Below are 25,130 nucleotides of genomic sequence, written 5' to 3'. Positions count from 1 at the left end.
CATATCCTCTACATTCCCCTGGAATCCAATGTTAGATGCTTTGGATGAGATACTTCCATCTATTTGATCACGCTTTTCTTCACAAAGTGTTATGAGAATAGGCCAGTTCTTCATAAATTGTTCAGAACAATCAACCACAGAATTCCATCGACCGTCTTGAGGAAGAGTTAGCTTGGATCCTCCTGCTCTCTTCAGTGAAGCTGAAGCAAAATGGTTGTTACGGAAGTATTTTGTGACTTCAACAACGTTTTCTTTTATTCCTGGAGAAGACGTACTGAGTCTTTGGCTCAAAGATGCGTTAAACGGCCACTGCAGCCATATGTTGTTAAGGAGCATCCTTCCCTTTCTTCTTCTAAGTATCTTCACATCTTTGCCGTGTTTGCAGCACTGAGTGAATAATACCAAATGATGAAAATGTTCTCTCTGTGCCTTTAAGACAGTGTCTTAACGAACTCCTCTGCCTTGCTTGGCCCAGCTCCACCGCCACATCAGCCCAGAACAACAACAACCCTACCCAGCCCGTGTCTGTCTTTGCACACCTGACGTTAATCTGCTGAGAAACTGAAAGTGAAAACCCAGAATGTTCAAGAAGCAAGAGCTGGTAGTTAGGCTGGAGCCATTAATTCATCTTTACGAGACAGTAAGTGTAGGTTTGGCATGTTCGTGATGGGATTTAACAGTAACTGTCACTTTTTAAACGAGAGAAATTTAGTGTTTTATTGATGATTTAAAAAAAAAATAAAAAAATCTGATTTAAAAAAAACCCCATTGATTTTTACCCACCCTGCTTCCAAAGCATTCCTGGCCTGTGCCGCCCTGGCCGTTCAGGGGCTCGAGCCTGGCTGTCCCTGGGGCGGCACAGAGGCTGCTGACACCTTGCTCATGGCTGGGTGTTGCCCAATAGTGAGTGCACGCCTAATTTAAAAAAATCAAATGTCAGATGGAGGCGAACGTGCGGGTCCGCGTGCTGGCCGCTGTGCCGGCTGGCTGGACTCCGGGGCTGCCTCTGTGCACCCCACACCCATCCCCGGGGCGCTGTGGGTAAGAAGAGTGACGCCGCAGGGGAGGGAGCCCAGGCGACAGTGCGGCCTGTGAAATGGTCAGGGAGAAGCGGGAGAGGCCAGGCGTGCCGTGCGTGGACGGTGGGGCACTGGGAAGTTCAGCCTGTCCCTGCTGGAAAGCTGTTCGGGAGAGCGACCTTTACCCAGGGCCTGATGGCAGGAAACACGCACCCAGGGCAGGTGAATGGCCTCGGCTGTCCCCTCCTCAAAGCCACCCTGGGAGCCGCTTCCTGGGCGAAGGCAGGTGTGCTGTGTGTGCTCCCCGCTGGCTCCCTGCCCTCCCATAGCAGGCGTGGGGCTGTAGTGTCTCAGCTCCTCGGCCAGGGTCCGTTTCTCTCTGCTGGCATTGCCAGGTGCCTCGGGCACAGACTCCCTCACTTGCTTCTGCGCCCTGGTGAAAAGCGAGAACTGCTGGAGCCTGAAGCCAGACTCTGAGAGCCCCACGGGCTGGGGCCTGCAGCTGCCCCACTGCTTTTATGGCCCCTCTTCAGCGGAGTGAGACTCTCCTGCTGCTGCTGGTCCCATGCGCCCTCGTGCCGCCGCTCCCGAGCGAGCGTGGCTGGAAGCCGCGCACTGTTGTGCGCTCACTGCAGGGGCAGGGAGGAAACTGCCAGGAGCCCCGCGCTTGCTGTTTGGTCTGTGAGCGGCAGCTGACATTTTGGAAGGAAATAGCTGCTGTTTGCTCCTTCCTGTAGCAGGGCAGCCTGTGAAACGGCGGCGCTGGGCTGCCACGCTGGGAGCTGCGGGGCACGGACCGTTCGCCAAGGGGCAGCGTTCTCCTCCTTGCCCAGGGTCGGGGTGCCCAGCCGGCGGGGCAGGCAGTGGATGGGGCAGGGTGAAGGCAGAGCAAGAACACCTGGTCCTGCCGTGAGTATCTCCTGCACTTGGGGTGGGATTGGCAGCTTGTGACCCGGTGCTGGGGGAGGGGATCGCTGCCAGGGACACTGCTCTGTGCTGGAAAGAGGGAGTTTGCTGCCGGCCCCCAGGCTCCCTGGTGAAAACCTCCCGGGGCACGGGAGAGATGCCCGCAGGGGAGGGTTATGGGTCTGCAAGGCACTCAGCTCTGCACAGAACCTTTCCTGTCCCCCACCCTCACGCACACAGCCCCAGATGCTTAGCAAGAGCTTGGCGTTCGCCATATACATCACGAGGCTCAGTGCAGCTTCGCTGGGGGCTGCGGGGGTTTGCTGAGCCCTGGGCTCCGGCACAGCTCAGCCGGAGCTGAGGGAGGCTGGGTTCCAGTGGGCAATGACCCACTGTTGACAATGCACACCTTCTTTCCAGCCTGAATTTCCAGCCTCCGCTTCCTCCATGGCTCGGGTCAGAGCTTTGTCTGAGGCCATCATTCAGTATCTGGGCCCCAGGCAGGTACTTACAGACCGTGAGCAAGTCACCCTGTAACCTTGGCTTTGTTAAGCTAGATCGAGGGAGCTCTATGTCGCTGTAAGGCAGGCTTTCTCGTCCTTCGCTCATTCTCCTGGCGCTTCGCCCACCCCCTCCAGTTTACCAACGTCCTCCTGGAATTGTGCACAGTAACCCGGCAGGGCCAAGTGTGACCCGTCCCGTGCCCAGGGCAGCCAACTGATAATGCCAAGGTCAGGGCAGGCTGCAAACGGAGAGCAGATTCTCCCAGCACTGGTGGGTGGCACTGAAGCCAGACTCCCCAGCCAGCCACAAACTGCGCTTCTGAATCCTCATAGAAGCCAGTACACAAATACACACAGCCCTTTACTGCATTTCAGCTTCTGGCTCCCAAATCAGCACTAGATCCAGTAAAGAGACCAGTTATTTAAACTCTGTGCTCTTTACTACAAAGGGTCCCTCTGACCCCAAAGGGTCAGTCACAGCACCAGAACAATATGAGTTTGGGTCTTACCTAAAATACCACGCTGCCAGCCAATCCTTTAGTGACTAAAACTAAGGGTTTATTGTAAGAAGAAAGAAAGAAAGAAACCATGAGAGAAATGTTAAAGGATTAGAGCAATCAGATACATACACATGAATTGTGGAGTTTGCAGGCTTGTACAGTTCCTCTGATTCACATCCAGTACCTGGATAGGTCTAAGTCCTTCGGTCCAGTTGCAAATGGATTGATCCAGAGGTAGGTGTGTGTCTGCAGCTGGACAGGAACAAAGACAAAATGGTTTCTGTGGCTTGGCCTTATATACCCCCTGTCCCTGGCCATGCTGTCTTGTGGAATGTCACAAGAACTAAAATGGAGTCCAGAGTCACATGGGGCAATCCTGGTAACTCTTCAGGTATGCCTTTAGTTTCTTCCTGGGCCCTTTGCTTCTGTAAAGGTTTTGATGGGCCATTAAGCGGGCTGTTGTCCTGCCGCCTCTCTGTCTGGGGTGTATCCCAGCCAGCACAATTTGAAATACAGGGACATCAAATATGTCCATAGCTTCCATTACAGATACAACACGTGAAGATAAGCGTTGTCATTTGACTTAGCCACTATAACCTTTCTAACAGCACCTGACATGGCCTGTCTCACGTGAATTATTATGATTTTGACACACTGATGTTAACCAGTATGACAAATGCCCCCCTCCCCCCCCATCTAACCAGCGTCACACTCCCAACGAGAGTGGTGTAGGAAGGAGTAATCGGAGCTCCTGAGTACACGCCAGGGCCCCCCTCATTCAGACAGCAGGACACCAAGCACAGAGGTAAAATAACCCCCTCCTCCTACTCCGGGCTCCCTGTTTGTACAGCCCAGGACCACGCTGACTCCCTTGGCCCCCGTGTCACGCTCGGAGCTCAGCTTTAGCTGATTTTCCACCACGAGCCCCACGTTGTTTTCAGAGCCCCCCATTCTGTAAGTAGGGTCTGCATTTAAGTGGGGTGGGGGAGATGGGGACTGGGAGTTTGGGGGCAGGAGAGACGGGCCGGAGGGTCGGGGACTGGGAGCCAGGGAGGGAAATAGTGGGGTGACTGGTTCAGCCAGGACTCGACTGGAACCAGTGGGTAGGAGGAAGGAGGCGAGGGAGACAGATCTTCCGAGGAGCCTGGCTGTGGGGGGAGAACTGGGACTGCATAGGGAGCGGCTGGGACAGGGAGTGGGTGAGGCACGGAGATTGGACAGAGAGATCCGGGAGGGGGCCCTGGGAACCAGTGGGACTGGGGGACGTGTGTGTGGGGTGCAGAGACATAACACTGGGAGCTGGCTGGGAGTGACGGGCTGGTGGAGGAGAGGACTGGAAGTGGTTGGAGACTGGGACTGTGATGAGAAACCATGGAGACACGGCCTAGTCAGGGCAGGAGCACGGGACCGGGGCAGGGAGCCGGGGGGGGGGGAGGGGGGGGAGCATTGGGGCATTTCCTAACTTTCCACTGCTTGGCTCTGAGTTTGTCCATGCAGCTCCTGGCACAGCCCTCCCCCCGTCTCGCCTCGTTGCGTCACCTTTAAAAACTCTGCGGCTGAGGAGTTGGTTTTCCAGGCGTCACGTGCGACAGGGGAAGCTCTTGCTTTTTATAGGTGCTGTCTCTCTGGCTGTCCTTTCTATATTTGTCTCCAGTGACTGCATGTGTTGTCGTGGGTGCCCCTGCCACCAGCCCGTTTCAGTGCCTGAGAGCCCAGACGAAAGTGCAGCCCAGGCGTGGCGCTGCGCAGCGCGGCCTGGGCCCAGAATAGAAGCTGGCACCTTTCCCCTAGTGTTTGGGAGCCCGGAATAGCTCCAAGAATCCGATTTCAGAACCAACCCCCAGCTCACACGTTTGTTTTCTCCCGAGCGTTTGCGTACAGTCGGCGGTGAGCTGGTGGGCGCTGGCCGGGCTCCTGAGCCCGGTGCCCCCAGGCTGAGTGCTGCGTGCTGCACGGACCCCGCGGGAAGCACGTAAGACCCAGGGGCGGTGCTGTCTGCCAGGCTGCGGCAGATGGGCTGTCTTGGGTGGAGGGCCCTGAATGCTTGGTCATTTACCGCTCCCACGGCAGTGTAAGGGGGCAGGGACTGTGTTGTAGAAGAGCTGGGTCTCTGCCCCCCAAGGCATTGGGCTGCACGGATTGTCCTGGGCAAACACCCCCCATCCCCCCCGGCAATCTGTACTATGTGATTGTGTACAGTGCATTGTGAGTGTGTACTGTGGGTGATTCCTAGACGGGTGCCGGCCCCTGCTGTCGCGCCCTCGGCCAGCTCGTTGCGCCAGCCTCGGGCAGGGGCTGGTTGTTGGGGGGTGGCCGTTTCCTCTCTGCAGGTCAGTTTCCCTTGGGCCCCTTTTCAGGGCGGATGATTTTGGAGCTGCCTCCCTGGGCACACGTCCTCTCTCTTGTTTGGCTGGCCCCAGGCTGCGCTCTCTTGGTGTGTTGCTACGGGAGATGGTTATCGTGTTGCATGTGATTCCAAGGAAACATGGGTCCATCACTCGCTTCTCTATGGGCTCTCCATCCTCTAAGGAGATTCCAATCCTTCTGGGTTGGAATGGAGCCCGCCCCGGGCAGGGCAGGGGCTTGGCCATCGGGCTGGCGCTGCTCTAGGCAGGGGGCATGGAGGGCCCTTCTCCCCCGAATGTGTGTGGAGGGGCCTTGCCCTGATGTCGTCTCCTTGCCCCCAGGTTCTGAGCCATGGCCGTGTGGATCCAGGCCCAGCAGCTGCAGGGAGAGGCCCTGCGCCAGATGCAGGCGCTGTACGGCCAGCACTTCCCCATCGAGGTGCGGCATTACCTGGCGCAGTGGATCGAGAGCCAGGCATGGTAGGTGAGCCGGCCCCACGGCCTGCCTGACACGCTCCAGCCCTTGCCCTGGCCCTTCTGGCCGGCAAGAGAAGCAGCGGCTCGGCTGCCACGTGCCCTGACACACCTGTCTGCAAGGAGCAGGAACTGGAGCTGCTGGGATCCCTGCAGGACACCACGCTCCAGAGGCCGTGTCACGTAAACCAGCTGGGCAGCCGCCTCTTGCACACCCCCAGGCAGGGCCCAGGCGCAGAGTGTCCCCGTCGCGAGGTGTCCCCGTCGCCTGGTTGCAGCAAGCAGCGGGGAGGGGGCGGTGGGTTAAGGCGTCGCGTCTCTCCTGGGATCTGACAGCGCCACAGCTGAGTGGAGCGTGGTCTAGTGGCTAGACCGAGCACAGGGACTCCTGGGTCTGGCCCTGCTCCCTGCCCTGCCGCGCTCAGTGCCCTATTCCCCCTTTGCCACCTGGGTACTCGGAGACACCCCAACTAAAGGCAGGCCCCACCCTGTCGGACCCACACGGCTGGTCGGGGGACACAGGTACCATGAGGAGCTGTGGGGGGCAGGCATGAGGCTGGGGAGCAGGTGCACGGTCGGGGGAGGCAGCTTCAGAGCCGGGGGGCAGGTGTGGAGTTGGGGGGGCAGGCTCAGGGTGGGGCTTTGCTCCCATTCGCTCTGGACTTTGTGTGGCGGGCTGGTTGGATCGGCCCCGGGGCTGAGGGACGGACGCCCGGGGGCCTCGCTTGCCGCGGGCTGGGTCAGTCCCTGCACAGAGCTGGGGCAGGTAGGCCGGGCCCCAGCTGCGTTCTCACCTCCCCCCCGTACCCCGCCCGCCTCTCTCTGTGCCAGGGACTCCATCGACCTCGATAACCCCCAGGAGAATATCAAAGCCACCCAGCTATTGGAGGGGCTGATCCAGGAGCTGCAGAAGAAGGCAGATCACCAAGTGGGCGAGGACGGCTTCTTGCTGAAGATCAAGCTGGGGCACTATGCCACCCAGCTGCAGGTCGGTGCCTCCGTGTCCTGCCGGGGCCGGCCACGCCCACGGGACTCCCCATGGGCCGGCCATGCCCAGCACGTAGCCGGGGCTGGGGCTGCAGGGGTGTGAGTGCAGGGGGTGAGGGCAGAAGGTCTGTGGTGCCCATCGCTCCCCTCTCCTCACCGCGTGGGGCCAGTGCATCCCTGAGCCCCCTCGCCACTGCCCCTGAGCCCCACACCTGGGGCCGCTACTGCCACGAGCCCTGGTGCCCCGAGCTCCGTCACCTGCCGTGTCGCAGCCCCCAGCCACTTCCGTGCCCCCGCGGGGCGTTGTCTGCCCGGGGAGCTGCCGTCCTGGCATGGTCGGGTTGCGGTGACCCCCACATGTGCCCAGGGAGGCCAGCAGGGCTGGCTAGGGCCGGGCAGGGCCGGGCCGGGCCGGGGCGGTTCCCCAGCAGAAGCCCCCAGTCCCTCACCCAGTGCACCCGGCCCCCCCTTTGCCCCAGCTCGGGGCAGGCAGGGCTGTGGGGCGTGAGAGCCCCCGGCCCAGCCCCGCTCGGCGCCTGGCTCAGGGCCGTTGCTCTCCTCCTGCAGAACACGTACGACCGCTGCCCCATGGAGCTGGTGCGCTGCATCCGCCACATCCTCTACCATGAGCAGCGGCTGGTGCGGGAGGCCACCAACGTGAGTAGCCAGGCAGGGGCGCCTTGTCTCGCTCCCGTCTCGGGGGGGCCCGGGGAACGGCCCCAGCCCAGGCGCAGCCTCAGCTGGGGCCACCCTGGGGCCCGTCACCCCGCCCTGCGCCAGGGGCTCCAGCCACTGCCCCACGGCGCGAGCCTCGGCCTCCGCCCTCTGGGCCTGTCGCTGCTCCCCACGGCGGCCCCTGCAGCCCTGCCTCTCCCTGCCCCTGAGCTGAGCCCTCCTCCCGACCGGCCCCCCTCTCTGCAGAGCCCCTCCCCGGCCAGCAGCCTGGCGGACGCCATGTCCCAGAAGCACCTGCAGATAAACCAGACCTTCGAGGAGCTGAGGCTGCTCACCCAGGACACGGAGAACGAGCTGAAGAAGCTGCAGCAGACGCAGGAGTATTTCATCATCCAGTACCAGGAGAACCTGCGCCTCCAAGGTCGGGGGCACAGCCGCCTGGGGCAGGGGGAGGGAGGGACTGATGGGGGCAGGACCCACGGGGCAGAGGCAGCTTCACCCTGAGACCCTGTCCTGGGGGAGACACCCGCCCGTGCCAGCAAAGGGCCCAGCTGCCAAGGGGGTGCCCAGGCCTGGCTCCGGCGGGGCTGCAGCTGGCGCACAAGGCGCTGGGACAAGGTGTCTCCTGGGGGGAAACGGGCCCCCCGCCTGGCACCGGTGAGACTCTGCCATGGCCTCTGGGCTGGGGGCACCGTCGCACCCCCCGCACGCCCTTGTGAGGAGGCCGTAGGTATCTGGCTCTCAGGGACGGTTCCCCGCAGTCCCACGGGCGTCCCCAGCTCGGCACCGTCCCACCGGCTCCATGGAGCCTGGGAGCGAGTCCTCCCCCGGTGGGCAGGCCTGGCGCAGGGGGTCCGGGAGCCCCCGGGGCAGGCGGGGCTCAGGCCTGAAGCTCTCTGCTCCTCCCCAGCCCAGTTCTCCCAGCTCTCCCAGCTGGGCCCCCAGGAGCGCATGTCCCGCGAGACGACGCTGCAGCAGAAGAAGGCGTCGCTGGAGGCCTGGCTGCACCGGGAGGCGCAGACGCTACAGCAGTACCGAGTGGTGAGCGCCCTGCCGGGGCCCCGGGACTCCCTCCCTCCCCTCCCGTCCCCGCCCCGGTGCTGGACGCTCTCTGCCCCCTCGGTAACACCTGTCCCATCCCGTCCCCTGGCAGGAGCTGGCGGAGAAGCACCAGAAAACCCTGCAGCTGCTGCGCAAGCAACAGACGACCATCCTGGACGACGAGCTGATCCAGTGGAAGCGGCGGCAGCAGCTGGCGGGGAACGGCGGGCCCCCCGAGGGCACCCTGGACGTGCTGCAGTCCTGGTGCGTCCGCGCCGCCCGGGGTCGGGGCTCGCGGCCCCTTGGGAACGGGCTGGGGCTGGGCACCCGGGAGCTGCCGGTTGGCTCCTGGCTGGTGGGCCGGGAAGCCACCGAACGGTGCCGCTGGCAACACGGAATCCGGGGAGTCACCAGTGCTGCCCCCGTGTCCCAGGAGGTGGCCCTGGGAGGGGTGTCCCTCGGGTTACGCTGCCCCCCAGTCGGGGGATAGTCCAGGGCCCAGGGGGTCACCAGCGACGGACGTCCTGGGGTGGTTCAGCGCCCCCCGGGCTTCGCTCTGGCTGGACCGCACCCGCCGGGGATGGCCTGGCTCGGGCTGGATGCCCTGGGCTGGGGATGGCGTGGCCTGGGGGACCCCGAGACGGGGTGCAGACGGAGCCCTGTGACCGGCCCTCACAGGACACTGAGGTCTGTGGCTTCGGGATGTCCCTGGGCCCTGCCCGAGCACTAACCCAGCCGGGCCCCTCGCCCCAGGTGTGAGAAGCTGGCCGAGATCATCTGGCAGAACCGGCAGCAGATCCGTCGGGCCGAGCACCTGTGCCAGCAGCTGCCCATCCCGGGGCCCGTGGAGGAGATGCTGGCCGAGCTGAACGGCACCATCACGGACATCATCTCCGCCCTGGTGACCAGGTAAAGCCAGGCCGGGCCAGGCCGTCGCCGCATGCGGCTGGGGGACGGGAGCAGGGGCTGTCGGGGCACGGCTGGGAACAGGGCCAGGCTCCACAAGGGCCCCCGCTCCGATCCCGGCCAGAAAACCAGGCTGCAAGGGGCCCTGGCAGCTGAGTCCGGGGCAGGGACGCTGCGGCCGGGGGCGAGAGAAAGGGGCGCTGGGTGGGGGGCCTGGCCTGGTGCCGCGAAGGGGATCTGGGGGCAGGTGCTGTGAGCTGGGGGGGTACAGCGGGGAGGTGCCGGTACAGACACTCCCCCCCGCGCGGCGGCCGTAGCCCCGGCCCCATCGTGGAACCGCAGGCCCTGACGCCGGCTCCTCCCCCAGCACCTTCATCATCGAGAAGCAGCCGCCCCAGGTGCTGAAGACGCAGACCAAGTTCGCGGCCACGGTGCGGCTGCTGGTGGGGGGGAAGCTGAACGTCCACATGAACCCGCCCCAGGTGAAGGCCACCATCATCAGCGAGCAGCAAGCCAAGGCGCTGCTGAAGAACGAGAGCACCCGCAAGTAATGCCCCCCCCGGGCACCCCTGCCCCTTGCCTGCGGGCACCCCCTCTTCATCGCCCCCCCGGGCACCCCTAGCCCTCCCCCTGGGAATCCTTGCCCCGGGCACCCCTGCCCTTCGCCCCCCCAGGCACCTCCTGTCCTTCGCCCCGGGCAGTCCCTGCCCCTCGCCGGGGGGCGCCAACCAGTGCAGGTCCTGGGGAGTCCTGGGGGAGGAAACTGGGGGGCTCCAGCAGGATTCCGTGGGGCTGGTCCCTTGCTCTCCCTGCATCCTGTGGCCCACATGGCCTGGATCCCCCCACCCGCCGTGGGGAGCCCAGCACAGAGCGTGGCTGGTGCTGGCCTTTCTGACCCCAGGGTATCACTGGGTGGGGGGCGGGTGAGCTGAGTGCGGTCCCTGCCTCCCACACCGCTGTGTGTTTGGAGACTGGCCCCTCGCCCAGCGCCCCCCCATGGGGACCCATCCCCAGGAGACCCCCCGCCCAGCCTGGCTGGCAAGTGGGGCGCTGTGTCTCCCCGGGCCCTGGCCTGTTCTCTGCCCCTGCAGCCGGACTCCAGCCCCCCAAGTGGTTGCCTGGGAGCTGCCCCCATGGTGACCGTCGGCACCGCGCTGCCCCCAGGCCCGGTGGCGGTGGGAGCTGCCCGTGCCCGGCCCCTGACCCTGCCTTTCCCGTTGCAGCGAGAGCAGCGGGGAGATCCTGAACAACTGCTGCGTGATGGAGTACCACCAGGCCACGGGCACGCTGAGCGCCCACTTCAGGAACATGGTGAGAGCCGGGCCCCCCCCGCCCCGCCCGCCCTCTGCTCCCCCCCGCCCTGCCCCTCACACTCTCCTGCCTCCCCAGTCCCTGAAGCGGATCAAGCGCTCGGATCGGCGCGGCGCCGAGTCGGTGACCGAGGAGAAGTTCACCATCCTCTTCGAGTCGCAGTTCAGCGTCGGCGGCAACGAACTGGTCTTCCAGGTCAAGGTACGGCTGGCCGGGCCCTGGCCCCACGGCCTCCCCTGGCTCCTGCCCTGCCCTGGCCCCACGGCGTCCCCTGGCCCCTGCCCTGCCCTAGCCCCACGGCGTCCCGTGGCCCCTGCCCTGGGCCCTCGGAGCCCTTCTGGGGCTGGTATCGGGGGGGGGGAAGGCCGACCCACGCACTGGCAGGACGTGTCCCCGTCCCGGGAATGGCGTCTCCCGGTGGCGGGAATGTCACTAGCTGGGGCAGGCGCAGGGGGCGCGGGCTCCGTGGGGGGCGAGGAGCATGGGGGGGTTGGGCTCCGTGCGGGTGGGTCTGATTCAGAAGCGCCTGGCGGCAGGGCGGCACGGCCGCAGGCCGGGCTGGTTCCCACCCGAGGGCAGATGCCAGCAAAGCACGTGGCAGGACCCTGCTCCCTCGGGCCCCTGGGATTCTGGGGGGCTGGCGGCCCCCCCTGCTGCGGCGGCCCCCCCACACTCAGCCCGTCCCCGCCGGTCCCCACAGACGCTGTCCCTGCCCGTGGTGGTGATCGTGCACGGAAGCCAGGACAACAACGCCACGGCCACCGTGCTGTGGGATAACGCCTTCGCCGAGCCGGTGAGTAGCCAGCACCGCGCTGGGGGCGCGGCCGGTTCCCAAACACGGGGGGCCTCCCCGCCACCCTCCCCGCTTCACTTGGGGCCCATCTGCACTGCCCTGGGCCGCCCCACGTCAGCAGGTTCCTTGGTCTGGGTCCCCAGCCCCTCACCTGGCCCCTCCTGCATCCCTCTCGGGTCTGTCTCCATCCGTGCCCCGGGCGGGCCCTGTACCGGGAGCGCTGGGCCGGGAGCCGGGCTGCGGCTGGCGCCTGGGGCCAGATCCTGCCCGGGTGCAGCTGGAGCCCCCTGACCCGGGGCGCCCGCGCCCCCTCCTCCCGCAGGGCCGGGTGCCGTTCGCCGTGCCCGACAAGGTGCTGTGGCCCCAGCTGTGCGAGGCCCTCAACATGAAGTTCAAGGCCGAGGTGCAGAGCAGCCGGGGGCTGACGAAGGAGAACTTGCTCTTCCTGGCCCAGAAGCTCTTCAACAGCAGCAGCGCCCAGCTGGAGGAGTACAGCGCCATGTCCGTCTCCTGGTCCCAGTTCAACAGGGTGAGCCGCCCGCGGGGCCGGTCCCGGGCCAGGGCACCTGGCTCTGGGTGGGGCAGGGGATGGGCGTTTCCCTGCCACATTGGGCCAGGGGATCCTCTAGCAACAGAGATCATTTGTGGGTGTTGGTGAGTCACCACCGCCGTGCCCCTCCCCTCCAGGGCTCCTGGCCAGGCCAGCCTGGCACCAAGGGATCCGGCCCTGTGTCTCGCTGTCCCTCTGGGACATGCAGCCAGAAATCCCTCCGGCACGCGTCTCGCTGCAGAACAGCACATGGAAAGGAGCAAGACGCAAATGGTGCTGACAGACTGTGAGGCCAGAGGGGGACCCTGGGGCCGTCCAGCCGGCCTCCTGCCAGGCGTCTGGCCCCAGGGCACGGGACACCAGGGCTAGGCTGGCCTTCCTGTCCAGAGCAAGCAGGCAGGCATGGTGATGATCCATCACCCTCTGGGTTAGGGGCCCAACACACTTCCCCGGTTCTGCTCTGCTGCCCGCCTGCCTCGAACTCGCTCAGGAGAGATGCCCTGGCAGGGTTGTGCCCATGGGGGGACGTGCCCACAGCTGTTCCCGGGAGCAGAGCCTGCTTGGATGGGTGCCTGGCACTGCCGCATTGACGGCGGGAATTCTGAACCCGACTGCCTGGCAGGGTGTTCAGGATGGGCCCCTCGCCCCGCTGCCAAACCACGTCTCTTGGGACGTGGGGGCGGGAGCAGCTGGTAAATGGGCTCCCGGCTCAGAGACGCTCAGGGCTCTGTTTTCTTTGCCCAGGAAAACTTGCCGGGGCGGAATTACACCTTCTGGCAGTGGTTTGACGGGGTCATGGAGGTGCTGAAGAAGCATCTGAAGCCTCACTGGAACGACGGGTGAGACCCTCCTTCCCAGAACAGCTGGCGCGGCCCAGCCGAGCCCCCTGCTCCGAGCGCCGGCCCCTCACCCCCTCTCTGTGCTGCAGGGCCATCCTGGGCTTCGTCAACAAGCAGCAAGCGCACGACCTGCTGATCAACAAGCCGGACGGGACCTTCCTGCTGCGCTTCAGCGACTCGGAGATCGGGGGCATCACCATCGCCTGGAAGTTCGACTCGCGTGAGTGTGGCCCGGCAGCGCGGAGCCAGATTTGTCCCTGGGCTGGAACGGGGCTGACTCAGCCCCCGCGTGTGACTGGGACTTTCTCCTGCGGGCTGAATCTGTCTGTGGCCCGTGAGCTGTGCATGTTACAGAGCAGACCCAGTCAGCACGCTGGGGCAGTTCCTGCCTCCGGCTCCTCCAGCTTGGAGGGCCGGCTATGGGGCTGGAAGCTGTCCTGTGGTGGGCTGGGGGTGAGTTGTTACCAGTGTCGTGATATTGGGATAAAGGTGCCTCAGACCAGGATAACTTAGTCCCCTTCCCGCGCAGGAATAGGTCGTACTGGTGCAAGCACTGTCAGACTGGTCTGACCTTTCACTACACCAGTGCTGCTGTCCAGGGGACGCAGCCTACGCCGGCTGTGTGTGAGCTCTCGAGAACCATCAGCAGGCTGGGCTTGGCTTTTTCCTTTTAGCTCACAACACCGGAGCTAATGTGCTGCCATCACAAGGTTTCCTTTCCCATCTGTGAGCCCAGGGGAGTCGTTGTGTGGTGGGGCCGTACAGAGCAGTGGCTCTTCGGTCAGGAAATCTTCTAACGGAGCCAATCCGGGGCCAATGAGGGCAGGTTCGGCCCCTGAGGGGGGTGGGAGGCTCTAACCGTAGGCCCACAACCCAGGGCCTCCCTGGGATCTCGACCTGGTCCTTCCCGGCCCACACCTATCGTGGAATGGACATGAGCAGCACATCTCGAAGCACAGCACTTACTGGCAGGTGACCGTGTTTCCCAGCTCTGCTTTGCTTCTGGCTTGCAGCTCAGCTTGGCCGATGCCAGATGAGGTTTTATTTCACTTTTGTTTCTAGTTAGTTTCAGTTTCTGGCTCTCTCAACGGGCCTTTGTTTTAAATTCCGGGCCGCAAGGGAGGGCTGAACTCAAAGAAAAGCTGTTTTCATTAACTTAAGATTTTAAAAAATATTCTTGTGGAAAATGTGAAAGGAGCTGGTACACCCTGCCTGCCGCAGCAGCCCTGACTCTCCACCCAAGCAGGTGGGAAACTCGTGGGACTTGAATTGCAAGTCTGGTGATATTCGGGTTTTTTCTTAAAGCCCCAGCTCCTGGAATCAAGTGATTGCATGAGACTCTCACTTTTCATGTACAAAACCAGTATGTCTCCCGCCCTTATGGAGGGAATCCTAAAGGCCCAAAGCCAGAAAGGGATAAAAAGAACCTAGTGTTGATTATTATTGGAGACTTCATGATTTTGAAGCCAGCCCTGTGATTTCTGGAGGCCTGACTCCTGACGTTCGAACGCCGGGGGCCGGCTGTGCTCCTCTTAAGCCGAGTTGCTCTGAGGCTCCTCTGCGGCTCTGAGGCTCCTCTGCGGCTCCGGACTCTGCGTTTCACTGTTTTGTTTCTCTGCTGTTGCGTTTCTAGCTGAAAGGATGTTTTGGAACCTCATGCCTTTCACGACCAGGGACTTCTCCATCCGCTCGCTGGCCGACCGCCTGGGCGACCTCAATTACCTCAACTACGTGTTCCCCGACCGGCCCAAGGACGAGGTCTTCTCCAAGTACTACACGCCGGTTCTCTGTGAGTCTGCACCATGCTCGCTTGTGCTCCCCTAGCCCTCCGGCACGCTCTGGCGTTGGGGGAGCCGGCACCAGCTCGTACCCGCCGAGGGTCTAGCCCATCGGCGTCGATCAGTTCCTCTCAATGGTGTCTGGCTTCGTGGCACAGACCCGAACCCTGAGCGGTGACCGGCTCTCCTGCTAGTCGGCGTCCTCGTGCTGGCTGGCTGCTAGCCCAGGTGACGCTGTCAGTTCAGTCTGCCTGGAACGGCCCCTGGCATCCCCCTGTCTTAGCGCTGTTTTCTCTCTCTCGCCCTGTCTGCAGCTAAAGCCGTGGATGGATACGTGAAGCCGCAGATCAAACAAGTGGTGCCAGAGTAAGTCCGTCCGTGCCCCCGCGTGCTGTGCTGTGCTGTGCTGTGCTCGTCTGTCCCTCTGCCCCGACGTTAACGCCCCGCGCGGAGGAAATGTCAGATACTGAACCGGCGGCCCAGCCCCGAGAGTCTGTTCCACAGCCGTGGGCCTGACCGGGGCCTGGGTCTCTGGGTTGCAGGTACCAGGGGTGGGAAGCCGCTTGCCCTGTTTGCTCACTCGGGGGCAGAGCAGATGGCCAGGTGATGAGCGCTCCAGGCTGGAGCCCCGGCAGGCAGCTCCCCTAGGCTGCAGCAGTACGTGATCAGTGCCGGGAACCTGTGTCATGGCTGGAGCCTGGCTCTGGTGCCGGGTGTGTGTGGCACTGGGAGGATTTAAAACACCCCTGAGAACCGAACAGGCCGTGGGGGAGTTTTCTGGCACTCAGGAGAGGCTGGCATGGGCCGAGCAGGATCTGCACAGATGGCTCCAGCTCTGCCTGTGGCTGTAGCTGGCCCCTGCTGGTCTGGCTTCCCCTGGCCTGCGGGGGAAGGTGTAAAGTGCCCCGGGCACAGCCGTGTGCCCCTCACCCCGGGTGAGCTGAGCACGGCATCAATCCAGGAGCCAGACCCACGTGAAATCCCCCAGCCCCCCGCTGTGATAAGCCCCGGGGCTGAGCTGGTAGGAGGGGGCCGGCGGCACGGCCAGGGAGCAGAGCCAGAGGGCTGGGGCAGATCCGCAGCCTGCCCTGCAGTGTAGCGCTGAGTCCCTGCTCGCCCACATGCTCTCTCCCCCTGGCTCCGGTGCCCCCAGCCCGGCTGACGGGCCAGCCCCTCGTCTGTTCCAGGTTTGCCAGCGCGTCCGGGGATCCCACCGCCGTAGGCGTCACCTACATGGATCAGGCTCCGTCGCCCGCCGTCTGCTCCCAGCCGCATTACAACGTCTACACGCAGAAGTAGGTGCTGCTCCTTCCCTGGCCCCGAGCCAGCCGGGCCTGGGGCGACGGGGCTCCCCCGTGCCAGCGGGGGCGGGAGCTGTTTAGCCGGAGCACGCGGCTTTCGGCCCCCCGCCGGGGCTACTGTGGGCTGCCTCCCCCAGGCTCTCCCTGTCTCTCTCTCTCAGCCCCGACTCCGTGCTGGATCCCGAGGGCGATTTCGACCTGGACGACACGATGGACGTCGCGCGACATGTCGAGGAACTTCTCCGGCGGCCGATGGACAGTCAGTGGATCCCCCACACCCAGTCGTGACCCTGCGCCCTGGTGCGGCCCCGGCCCGGCAGCCGTGTCCCTGGCCACCGATGTGGGGACCGCGCCCCGTTGAGGGCAGCCCTGCGTTCGTGTCTGTGTGCGTGGGCCCGTGGGGGAGGCTGCTCGTCCGCAGGCTTTGCTCTGCGCCAGCTGCAGCGTCCGGGGCTGCGCTTGGCTCGCTGGTGTTTCCCCTGTGTACTAAAGGCAGTAGGTTTGTCGTGTGGTTCCCCGTATGTTCCTTTCAGAGGCTGCCTTCGCCGTCCCGCTTCTGCAGAGCTGCCCCTGTGCGTGCAGCAGCGCCCCGGAGCCCCACCCGTGTTCCCAGCACCCTGGGCTCGGATCTCTGCCTTCGGAGCCAGGAGCCACTCAGCGGGGACAGGGGGGTAGTTTGTGGTCATTGTTACATCTAGGACTTTCATGTTCGTGTTCTTTCCTTTGTTATTAGCTACCCCGTCCTGGGGGGGGCGTGGGTTCCTGTCTGTGTGCTCAGAGACGGGGCAGGGGGAGTGCTCGCTGACCCGTCCTGGGAGGGCTTTTTCTTCTCAGCCCACGCAGCCTGCGCCTGGGCCGTGGCTTTCTGGGAAGGCGTCCCACCAGGGAATTGGGATCTGTTCTCTGGCCGTGGGGCCCGGTCTGCTGCCCAGTGTTCACTCAGCTGGTGGGACGCTGCCCTCCCCGCCCCTGGTACCCTCGACCGTCGACCTTATTTTTCTACGGCTGAGTAAATAAAGCACAGACTATTTTTGTATCACAAAGCTCTGGCTTTCGGTGTCTCTGTGGGAGGGTCAGCTCTGGGCTCAGTAGCCAGCTGGGGGATTGGGGAAGGCTCAGACAGATCCCCGGGGGCTGGGGTGGTCCCCGGGCTGTGGTGGGGGGACCAGTCAGTAGGCGTTTGAGCCCAGGGCTGAGCCGCCCGCACCCTGTGTGGAGGGACGGATGTCCTGGGAGGAGCTGCTCTGGGGACAAGGCTGCATTTGCCAGCTAGGTTCAATGGCCGGTCTCCGTGGGGGACAGCTGGGGGGGAGGACGAGGAAGTTGTGACTTTCCTCCCCCCCTTTCCAGAGGACTCGCGCAGCCCCCAGACAATCGACTGGCTGGGCAGGCCCCACCTGGCTGGAGGCAACCGGCGCTGATCCTGGCTACGGGCTCGTAAGGCTCCAGCCAGGTCCCGTCGCCCCCCAGCGTTGCCATGTGTTGCGTGTGCCCTCGGTGGAAGGAGCCGAGCCAGGCCATGTCTGGCCAGCGCCCCAGGAGCATGGACCAGAGGCGCCGTGCTTGTCGCCTGGCGGGGAGATGCTGTGGCCCTTCCAAGGATGCGCCCCAGCCGGGAGTTGCGCTAGTCGCTGAAATGCCAAGCCCCGGATGCAGTCTGGGCACCAGGGGAGAAGGCAGAGGGGAAGCTTTATGTGATGCTCTGTCCTAAACCTGCTCCGCCGGGGCAGCTGGCGTGTGACTGCTTAGCTCAGCCCTGCTGCGCCAGGCTGCCTGCCTGTGTGGGAAGGGGATGGGGCTCGCCCCTGTGCTCGGAGCTGGCCCAGCTCAGCCGTGCCCAGGTGGCTGCTGCCGTTCTGGCTAATGCTGTCCTGAAAAAACAAAATCCGAATTCCACTGCTGAAAAAGAAACGACGCGTTCTCTTGCCCGGGCGCGGTGGGGGTGAGCGCTCGTCTTTCAGAATTAACCTTGCATTGCAAAGAGGCGCAGGAAAGGCGTAGCTGCGCGGTGGGCTGCCCGCAGGTGACCCGTCACCTGTTCTGTAGGAAGGAAAAGAACTGCAATAAAGAGTATCCTTCAAACCCGGCACTGGCCACCATTTTTCTTTAAAACACAGAACAGAAACCCAGCAAACCTTGTATGTGGAAGTTCTGTCTGCCTGTTTTCAGTGTTACCCTCTGCGCCGGGCGAGCCTGCGGCACTAATAAAGCATTGTTGACTATTCTGCGGGCTGCAAAATTGTGTGGCTTTGCGTTTACCAGAAAGGCCCCTTCCAGGGAGGGGAACCCCGTGTGCTAGAGTCCAAGCACAGCGCCCAGGCCGCTTGGGGACGCCCCCCCCCCCCCCCCCACCCCAGCTTGCAGCTGCAGGGAAAGAATGGGATGTTTATAGGGGAAAGGAGAATCCCCAGAGGGCTTTGAGGGCGGCAGGAACTCCCCTTGGGGGCAGGTTCTCCCCCTGCTGCAGCTTTTCTTGCATCTTCCACTGAACTAGCGGGGCCTGGCCTCAAGCTGGTGCCAGGAGCTGAGGGCTAGGAGTGCTGGGCGATCCAGGCTGGCAGTGCCGGGGAGGGCAGCTGCTGCCCGGGCATGGGGAAGGTTCGGGAGGGGAAGGGGCCTTGGAGCCTGCTTGTAGTCGCTGTTTTCTCCTACGGTGGGTGCTACAGGAGGGGGGAGGCGCCGCGCTGGGGCTCATGGACTTGCCCCCTGGCAGAGTCACCAGCAGGCAGCAAGGGTCAGGATCTCTAGCCTGCTCCCCTCACCCCGGTGTCAGGGCCCCGTCCCCTTAAACCAGAGAGCACCGGTCAAGTCCCGGCTGGCGCGGGCGGGCGGTGACAGCTCTGCTGGGTGTCTCGGGTCCCTTGTTGGCGGCGTGGGGCTGGGGAGGGCAAGTCGCTCACTGGGGCAGAAGGGCGGCTGGCAGGAGGAAGGTTTGGGGGCCTGGCCTGGTTCCCAGGGGTGGTGCCCGGCACCCCTGCCCCCAGGCAGGATGCTGCTGTGAGCTCTGCGGATGCCCCTCACTCCCCACCCACAGCCCCCTGCTGCCCCCCAGTTCTGCCGGTGCCCCTCACTCCCGACTTACAGCTACCCCGGCCCTGCCCCGCCCCAGGGACACCCCGGCCCGCCCGGGGGGGGGGGGGGGGGGCGGCGGATTTAATGGGCATCTGGCCCTTTAAGACCCGCGGCTGCTCCAGTCCCTTTAATTCTCCGTCACTTCAACCGGAGGCGGAATATCCGGGGGGGCTGGTAGGAGACGCGGGCGCCCGGGGGGGGCGGGTCCGGTCCGGTCCGGTCCGAGGGGCCAGGGGGAGGGGAATCGGTGGGGGCAGTGGGAGGGGACACTGGGGACCACTGGGTGGGGGTCCGGGGGGCTCTGGAATCTGGGGGGGCCATTGGGGGCGCTAGGGGGCCCCAGCTCGGTACCAACCCCCCCGTCTCTCTCCCTGCAGCGCTGCCGCGATGCTCCTGCCGGGCTGGCGGCGCTGGCCCTGCTGCTGCTGCTGCTGCTGCTCTGTGCTCGGCGCTGCGCTCCGGCGGCCGGGGGGGGCCGGGCGGGGCCGCGCTGGCTCCTGGTTCTCCGGCACCGGCTGGCGCTGCGGGCGCTGGGCTGGGCCGCGGGCCGGCAGCGCCGGGGGCTGGAGCGGGAGCTGGAGGCCGGGGCCGTGCGGCGGAGCCAGGAGCGTCTCCTGCGGCGGCTGCTGGGCGGAGCCGGGGCGCCGGAGCCAGGTACCGGGGGGCGCCGGGCGGGGGCCCGTGGGGCCGGGCCGGGGGGCGGGTGGAGGGGTGGGTCTGTGGGGTCGGGGGGCCCGTGGGGTGTCTGTGGGGTCGGGGGGCCCGTGGGGTGTCGGGGGGGGGGGCTGGGCGGGGCCGGGGGGCTGAGGCTGACCCTGGCCCGTTCTCTCCCCCCCAGACCCCGAGACGTTCCGGAGGCGGCGCCCGCTGGTGGGGCCGGGCGGTGCGGGCGGCGAGAGCCCGGCCCTGCGCCCGGGGCTCCGGGCCCTGCTGCTCAGCGCCTGCTCCAGCGAGCCGCCCCTGCAGGTAGCGAGCGGGGGGCGCGGCTGGGTCCTGCAGACCAGACCCCCCCATCTCCCCCCGGTCCGGGCTGCGGGGATCGGGCCCCACGGCGCTGCCAGCCCCAGAGACCGCGGCCCCGCTGCGCCTGCCTGCGGCCGAGCTGGGGGGGGGGCTGCCCGGGGAGGGGGAGAGAGGAATGGGGGCGAGCTGGGGGGAGGGAGTGTCCGAGGCTGGGCTGTTACCACCCCTCCTCCCCGGGGGGTCTCAGGCTGGGGGGTGAGAGGTGGGCGGAGATCTCAGGCTGGTGGGGGGAGGGTCTCAGGCTGGTACGGGGGAATGGCGGTGGGGGGGTCTCAGGCTTGTGGGGGGGGAGGGTCTCAGGCTGGTACAGGGGGGGGAATGGCAGTGGGGGGGTCGTCAGGCTGGTACAGGGGGGGATGGCGGCGGGGGGGTCGTCAGGCTGGTATGGGGGGGATGGCGGTGGGGGGGGGGGTCTCAGGCTGGTCCCCGGCTGGCCTACCCCGGCTGCCCTGGCGCCGTCTCCCCACCCGTCTCTCTCCCTGCCCAGGGCTCCGTGCTGTACCTGGACGTCCTCGGCAGAGCCCACCCGGAGGCCCTGAGCCCGCTGGGCACCGCTCGCTTCTCCTGGGCCCCGGGCCGCTCCCTGCCTGCCGCAGCCTGGCCGCTGCCGACCCTGTACTGCGCCCCGCCGGCCGAGGCGGGCACGGTGCCCTCACGAGCCGTGGCCCTGTACGTGCAGCTGCTCTTCGCTCTGCGGCAGCGGGCGCTGCGGGTGCTGGAGGCCGGGCTGGTCTCGGAGCTGTACGACGCCCTGGGCCTCCTGCGCGCCGGCTGGGAGGGCCTGGCGCAGGACCTGGCCTCGGGGAAGCTGAGTCGCCGGCTGGAGCTGCCTGCGGAGACCCGGCGCCGGCTGGACGCGCGGCTGGCTCCCGACACGGCCCGGGCGGCGGTGCTGAGGGCGGAGTGCGCCCGGGGCTGGGACGGCCTCGCCCGGCGCCTGTGGCCGCGGCTCCGGGTGGTGGTGGCGGCAGAGCCCAGCAGCGAGCACTTCTATGGGGATGCCCTGCGGGCGGCCGAGTGCCAGGGCCTCCCTTTCTACTCCCCCTTCTACGGGGCCGCAGGAGGTAAAGAGGCGTCGGCCCGGCCATGCCAGGCAGGGGCCGGTCAGCGCCGTACGTGGACGGGAGCCCTGGGAGCAGTGCCCGGCGCTGCGTCACGGGGGGGACACGGTGACCCACAGCCCCGGGGAGCAGGGGCAGGAGGGGGGAGCTCCGCCTGGGGCCCTGCGGCTGGGAGCACTTGAGGGGCCAGGGCCCAGCACTGGCTGTTTGGGTCTTTCCCCTGCCGGTCCGTGATCCTCGGCTCTAAGATGTTGGTCTGTGGGTGTTTGCAGCCCCCCCTCGCCCCCCAGGCAGCAGCAGCTCGGTGCTGGCCCGGGGCAGCTGTGGCTCTGGCCATGGGGGCTGGGTGGCTTGGGGCGGGGGGTACCACGCGCTGGCCCTGCTCACCCCGGCGTCTCCCACCAGCTCTGCTCGGCGTCAACCTGTGGCCGGAGCAGCCTGACACCCGCTACCTGCTGTGCTCCGGCTGGGCCTTCTGCGAGTTCCTGCCGGTGGGGCCGGGCAGCCAGGGGCCCCCGGAGACCCTCCTGCTGTCGGACGTGTGCCAGGGCCAGGAGTACGAGCTGGTCCTGACGGCCCAGCCTGGACTGTACAGGTGCCCCCTGCCCACGCCCCACGGCCTCTGCCCCATGACATCTGCCACCCCATAGGCCCTGCACACTGCCCCTGCTGCCCATGGGGCGCGATGCAGTGGGGCCGGCGGCGGGGGATGGACACGGCTGTGGCTCACGCTCCCTCTCCCCTGCTTTCTCCGGCAGGTGCCGTGTCGGGGAGGTGCTGAAGGTGGCCGGATTCCACGACCGGTGCCCCGTGGTGCAGCCCGTGCGCAGGTGGGGAGAGTGGCTGCTCGGCTGCTGCCTGGGGGGCGCCGGGGACCGGATGGGAGCTGCCCCGCGGGGTGGTTTGGTGGGGGGCTGAAGCGAGGCGGGGGCTGGGGGCTCCCCTCCCCAGTGCTCTGAGTCTCCCCGATTCCTGCGCCCACCCCCTGCCCTTCTTCTCCCCAGGCTGAGCCAGACCCTGAGCGTGCGTGGGGAAGGCATCCCCGAGGAGGGCTTCTACCGGAGCCTGCGCCGCGCCGTGGCCCTGTGGCCGGGAGCCCGGCTGGTTGATTACGTCTGTGCAGAGAGCAGCCTCCTGGGTAAGTGCCTCTCCCGGTACCCTCCTCCCCCCACCCCCTGGGCCGGGCCGGGCCAGTCCCACCCCGGCCAAGGGCCCCACAGGTGACCCAGGGCCCCTGGCTCAAGGCAGCATGGCCCCTTCCCCCCGCTGCTCTGCCTCTGCGGCTGCTGCCCCTTTCAGCACCCCGGGCTTTGCCTGGCCCTGGCCGTGCCCCCAGCCTGGCTCAGCCCTGGGCTGGGTTCTGATCCTGGCCTGGGTGTGGTGGAGTGGGCTGGCTGGGCCGGGGGAAGCCCACTGGCTCCTCGCAGACCCCGCCTGCGCTCCAGGTCCTGGAGCCGAGGGGGGGCCGGGCCGGGCCGGGGCAGCCCCCGTGCAGCCTGGGGACAAGACGGTGCCACCTGGGTGCGGCTCCGTGCCCGTCTGGAGCGAGGGGCCGGCACCGAGGCAGCCAGCTGGCCCGGGGGCAGTCTGGGTTCCTGCCCCCCTACGGGCGGTTCTGTGCTGGGATTTCTCCACCCCCTGCCCCCATTCCTGAGCTCCTGGCATGGGGGAGGCCTGAGGCTGGCCTGAGTCCCCTGGCAGAGATGCTGTCTCTCCTGCCCTTTCTGGGCAGGGGGGTTAATGTGGGTCTATGCCTCCCCCCAGGTGCCTCCTCTGGGGCCTCCGCCCCCCATTATCAGGTGTTCGTGGAGCTGCAGGGCCTGCGGGACCTGTCGGAGGGGCAGCGCTATAAGGTGAGCAGCGTGGGAAGGCGGGGTGTCTCCCCGTCCCGGGGGTGTGGGGGGGGCCCTTGCCCCTCCAGACGGCAGGAGGGAGGGATCTTGTCTGCTTGGGGCTGCTCCCAGGTCTGGGCTCCCCCACCCTCTGCACAGTCTGTGCGGCTGTGGCTGGGTTTTGCCACTAGGTGGCAGCACTGATGGGTCAGTGCCCAGGTTGGGTCCCGCGGGAGTCCCCCAGCCCCATGGGGCTGGGTCTCAGCTCCGTTGCCTGCTCCCAAGGGGGCGTGCTGGGGCGCACAGGAAAGCCGGGGGCAGAGAGCGGCAGCACCTCCCTGGCAGCGCAGCGGGGCCAGCGGCTCAGCCGATGGAACTCCTCGCCACAGGGTCTGGCTGCAGCTGGGAGCACAGCAGGACTCCGAGGAGGCCAGAGTGTTGCTGGGGGTAAAGTGACCCCCCGGGTGCCAGTGAGAGGAGAAAACGGGGCTGGGAGGTCGCCACTCCTGCGAGCAGCGCTCAGGGGCAGGTTGTCTTGGCACTCCAGGGCATCGGGCACCTTCCTCTGCCACAGCTGGGCCCCGCCGCTGTGGGGAGAGGAGCTTGGGCGGGCCGGGCCCCACTGATCCAAGCTGGCCTGAACTCGCCTGCGTGCGGCCCAGGGCAGCCTGTGGCGTCCACACCTGGGATCCACCCCCTCCCTCTCCCTGCAGCTGGACCAGTGTCTCCAGGAGGATTTTCCTGTCTACAAATCCTTCCGCTTCAAGGGCAGTGTGGGGCCGCTGCGGCTGCACCTGGTGGCGGCGGGGGCCTTCATGGAGCTGCGGGACGCTGTGGGCCTCCCGGCCCCCATGGCCAGAGTGCTGAGGGAGACGCGCCCGCTGCACTTCATCCAGAGCAGAGTCATCTCCTGAGGCCGGCAGGGCGCCCGGCCAGCCCCACGGCGCCGTCAGCTCACACTCAGGCTCTTGGCTACTGCCGCTGCTCACAGTGGGGCAGGGAGGGTCCCTGGCGTAGGGAGGCCGTGGGGCAGGAGAGGTCGGGGCTCCTGTGTCTAGAGTGGGGCAGCCCCACCTGGCGTCACGCTGCTCCACAAGCAGAGGCTGGATGGGGAACTTGGCCGGGGGCGGGGGGTAGATGGAGGGAGACATGGCCTCTGCCCCATGGCGTTTCATGGTGCTGCAGCAAGCAGGGGTACCCTGTGGGGCGCTGCACCCTCCTGGCCTTGGGAGCAGCGGGCCCCTGCCAGCAGCACAAGGCAGTGGTGCAGAGAGGAGAAATTGCTCGATCCTGCCCCGAGAGGCCCCCCCCACACCCCCCACCAGGCACAGCCGGGGCAGCAGCTCTGGGGGCTGGGGCACGTGCGGCTGCAGGGGTGGCCCTGCCGAGCTGGGGCTTGCCCACCAGGTGGCGCCAACATCACGTTCACTGTCCAGAGGGGTGAGGCGGGGCAGGGTCCCGGCCGTTTGTCGGGGGTCAGGGAAGGGGAGACCCGGCCCACACCCCTCCCTGGGTGTCCCTGCCCCATGCGCGGAGGGGGCGGAGAGTGAGGGAGGTTTGCCTGGGGCCGGGTTTGAAGAGGATGAAGGCGGGCTGGGCAGCACGGGCTGCCCCATCCCCAGATCCTGTGCCCCTGGCAGTGGGGCAGGGCCGGGCGGGGCCGCTCTCCCCTTGCACCCCGGGGGAGCTGGGCTCGGAGCTGCTCTCCCTGGGCTTGGCGGCTGTGGTTGTCCCTGACAAATGTCTCACCAGATGTTCTGCTCGTGCCTTTTGCCCCAGGCCCCCCTGGAATGCAGCCCCCGCGGGGCGGTGGCAGCAGCCAAAGGGGTCGGGCACATTTCAGCCAAAGACGGGAGCCATCCCTGCTCTGCCGGGGGGGGGAAGCACCCGGCGCCTGCGCCGCGCCGTCAGCCCCTTCGTTTCCCAGCTCCCAACCGCCAGCCCGTGTGTCCTGGCAACCAGCTGGCTCTGCTCCACGGGGATGAGCGGATCCGGCTGGGCGCTGTGGGGCAGGGAGGGATGGCAGGCCTGGGGCTGTCTGACCTGTCCCCTGCTTTGAAGCTCCCAGCTGAGGTGTCCTGCGTTGTGCCAGGCGCCTGGCTCACAGCGGGCTGGACCTGCTAGCAAAGACGTCCTTCGCGTGTGCGGCCGCGCCTGCCCTCTGCAAGGCTGAATTCGGGGGTGGCCTTTATGCTGCGTCCAGCGTCTGCCCTC

The 25,130-nt window shown here is 66.1% G+C and overlaps 2 protein-coding genes across 5 annotated transcripts in view; both read left to right on the top strand.

The window, feature by feature from the left end:
• Positions 1–18,152, top strand: part of LOC137148497 (signal transducer and activator of transcription 5B) — a 34,308-nt gene extending 16,156 nt beyond the window's left edge. For 3 of the 4 annotated variants that reach the window (XM_067541349.1, XM_067541348.1, XM_067541347.1), the window contains 18 exons: positions 5,616–5,753; positions 6,579–6,735; positions 7,302–7,391; positions 7,656–7,830; positions 8,320–8,450; positions 8,563–8,714; positions 9,204–9,359; positions 9,724–9,903; positions 10,580–10,667; positions 10,746–10,868; positions 11,368–11,460; positions 11,783–11,989; positions 12,755–12,849; positions 12,939–13,069; positions 14,483–14,638; positions 14,942–14,993; positions 15,815–15,922; positions 16,090–18,152. In XM_067541349.1, the coding sequence (XP_067397450.1) occupies positions 5,626–5,753; positions 6,579–6,735; positions 7,302–7,391; positions 7,656–7,830; positions 8,320–8,450; positions 8,563–8,714; positions 9,204–9,359; positions 9,724–9,903; positions 10,580–10,667; positions 10,746–10,868; positions 11,368–11,460; positions 11,783–11,989; positions 12,755–12,849; positions 12,939–13,069; positions 14,483–14,638; positions 14,942–14,993; positions 15,815–15,922; positions 16,090–16,216 (2,349 nt within the window). In that variant the 5' untranslated portion in view covers positions 5,616–5,625 and the 3' untranslated portion in view covers positions 16,217–18,152. Of the gene's footprint in view, positions 1–4,798; positions 4,901–5,615; positions 5,754–6,578; positions 6,736–7,301; positions 7,392–7,655; positions 7,831–8,319; positions 8,451–8,562; positions 8,715–9,203; positions 9,360–9,723; positions 9,904–10,579; positions 10,668–10,745; positions 10,869–11,367; positions 11,461–11,782; positions 11,990–12,754; positions 12,850–12,938; positions 13,070–14,482; positions 14,639–14,941; positions 14,994–15,814; positions 15,923–16,089 lie in introns of those variants that run through there. The other variant, XM_067541350.1, reaches the window with a different exon arrangement.
• A 932-nt stretch (positions 18,153–19,084) lies between these two features.
• GHDC (GH3 domain containing) lies at positions 19,085–25,130 on the top strand. Its single transcript, XM_067540961.1, has 9 exons — positions 19,085–19,174; positions 19,378–19,654; positions 19,839–19,966; positions 20,511–21,087; positions 21,490–21,679; positions 21,843–21,914; positions 22,089–22,222; positions 22,849–22,937; positions 23,630–25,130. Exons 1-9 carry the CDS (start codon positions 19,085–19,087, stop codon positions 23,828–23,830), a joined length of 1,758 nt encoding a protein of 585 aa, XP_067397062.1. The 3' UTR covers positions 23,831–25,130.

The sequence above is a fragment of the Emydura macquarii genome, unplaced genomic scaffold (genome assembly GCF_026122565.2).
Source record: "Emydura macquarii macquarii isolate MOO-44397 ecotype Brisbane River unplaced genomic scaffold, CSIRO-AGI_Emac_v2 contig_629, whole genome shotgun sequence".
NCBI lineage: Eukaryota > Metazoa > Chordata > Testudines > Chelidae > Emydura > Emydura macquarii.
This window is presented reverse-complemented; position numbering and strand designations above follow the sequence as displayed.

What these genes read in the sequence shown, in the direction of transcription:
- GHDC (XM_067540961.1), top strand. Translation starts at nt 19,085, where the DNA reads ATGGGCATCTGGCCCTTTAAGACCCGCGGCTGCTCCAGTCCCTTTAAT. An exon ending in CCAGCGAGCCGCCCCTGCAG is followed by an intron (nt 19,967 to 20,510) that starts GTAGCGAGCGGG and finishes CTCCCTGCCCAG; the next exon opens with GGCTCCGTGCTGTACCTGGA. An exon ending in GTGGTGCAGCCCGTGCGCAG is followed by an intron (nt 21,915 to 22,088) that starts GTGGGGAGAGTG and finishes TCTTCTCCCCAG; the next exon opens with GCTGAGCCAGACCCTGAGCG.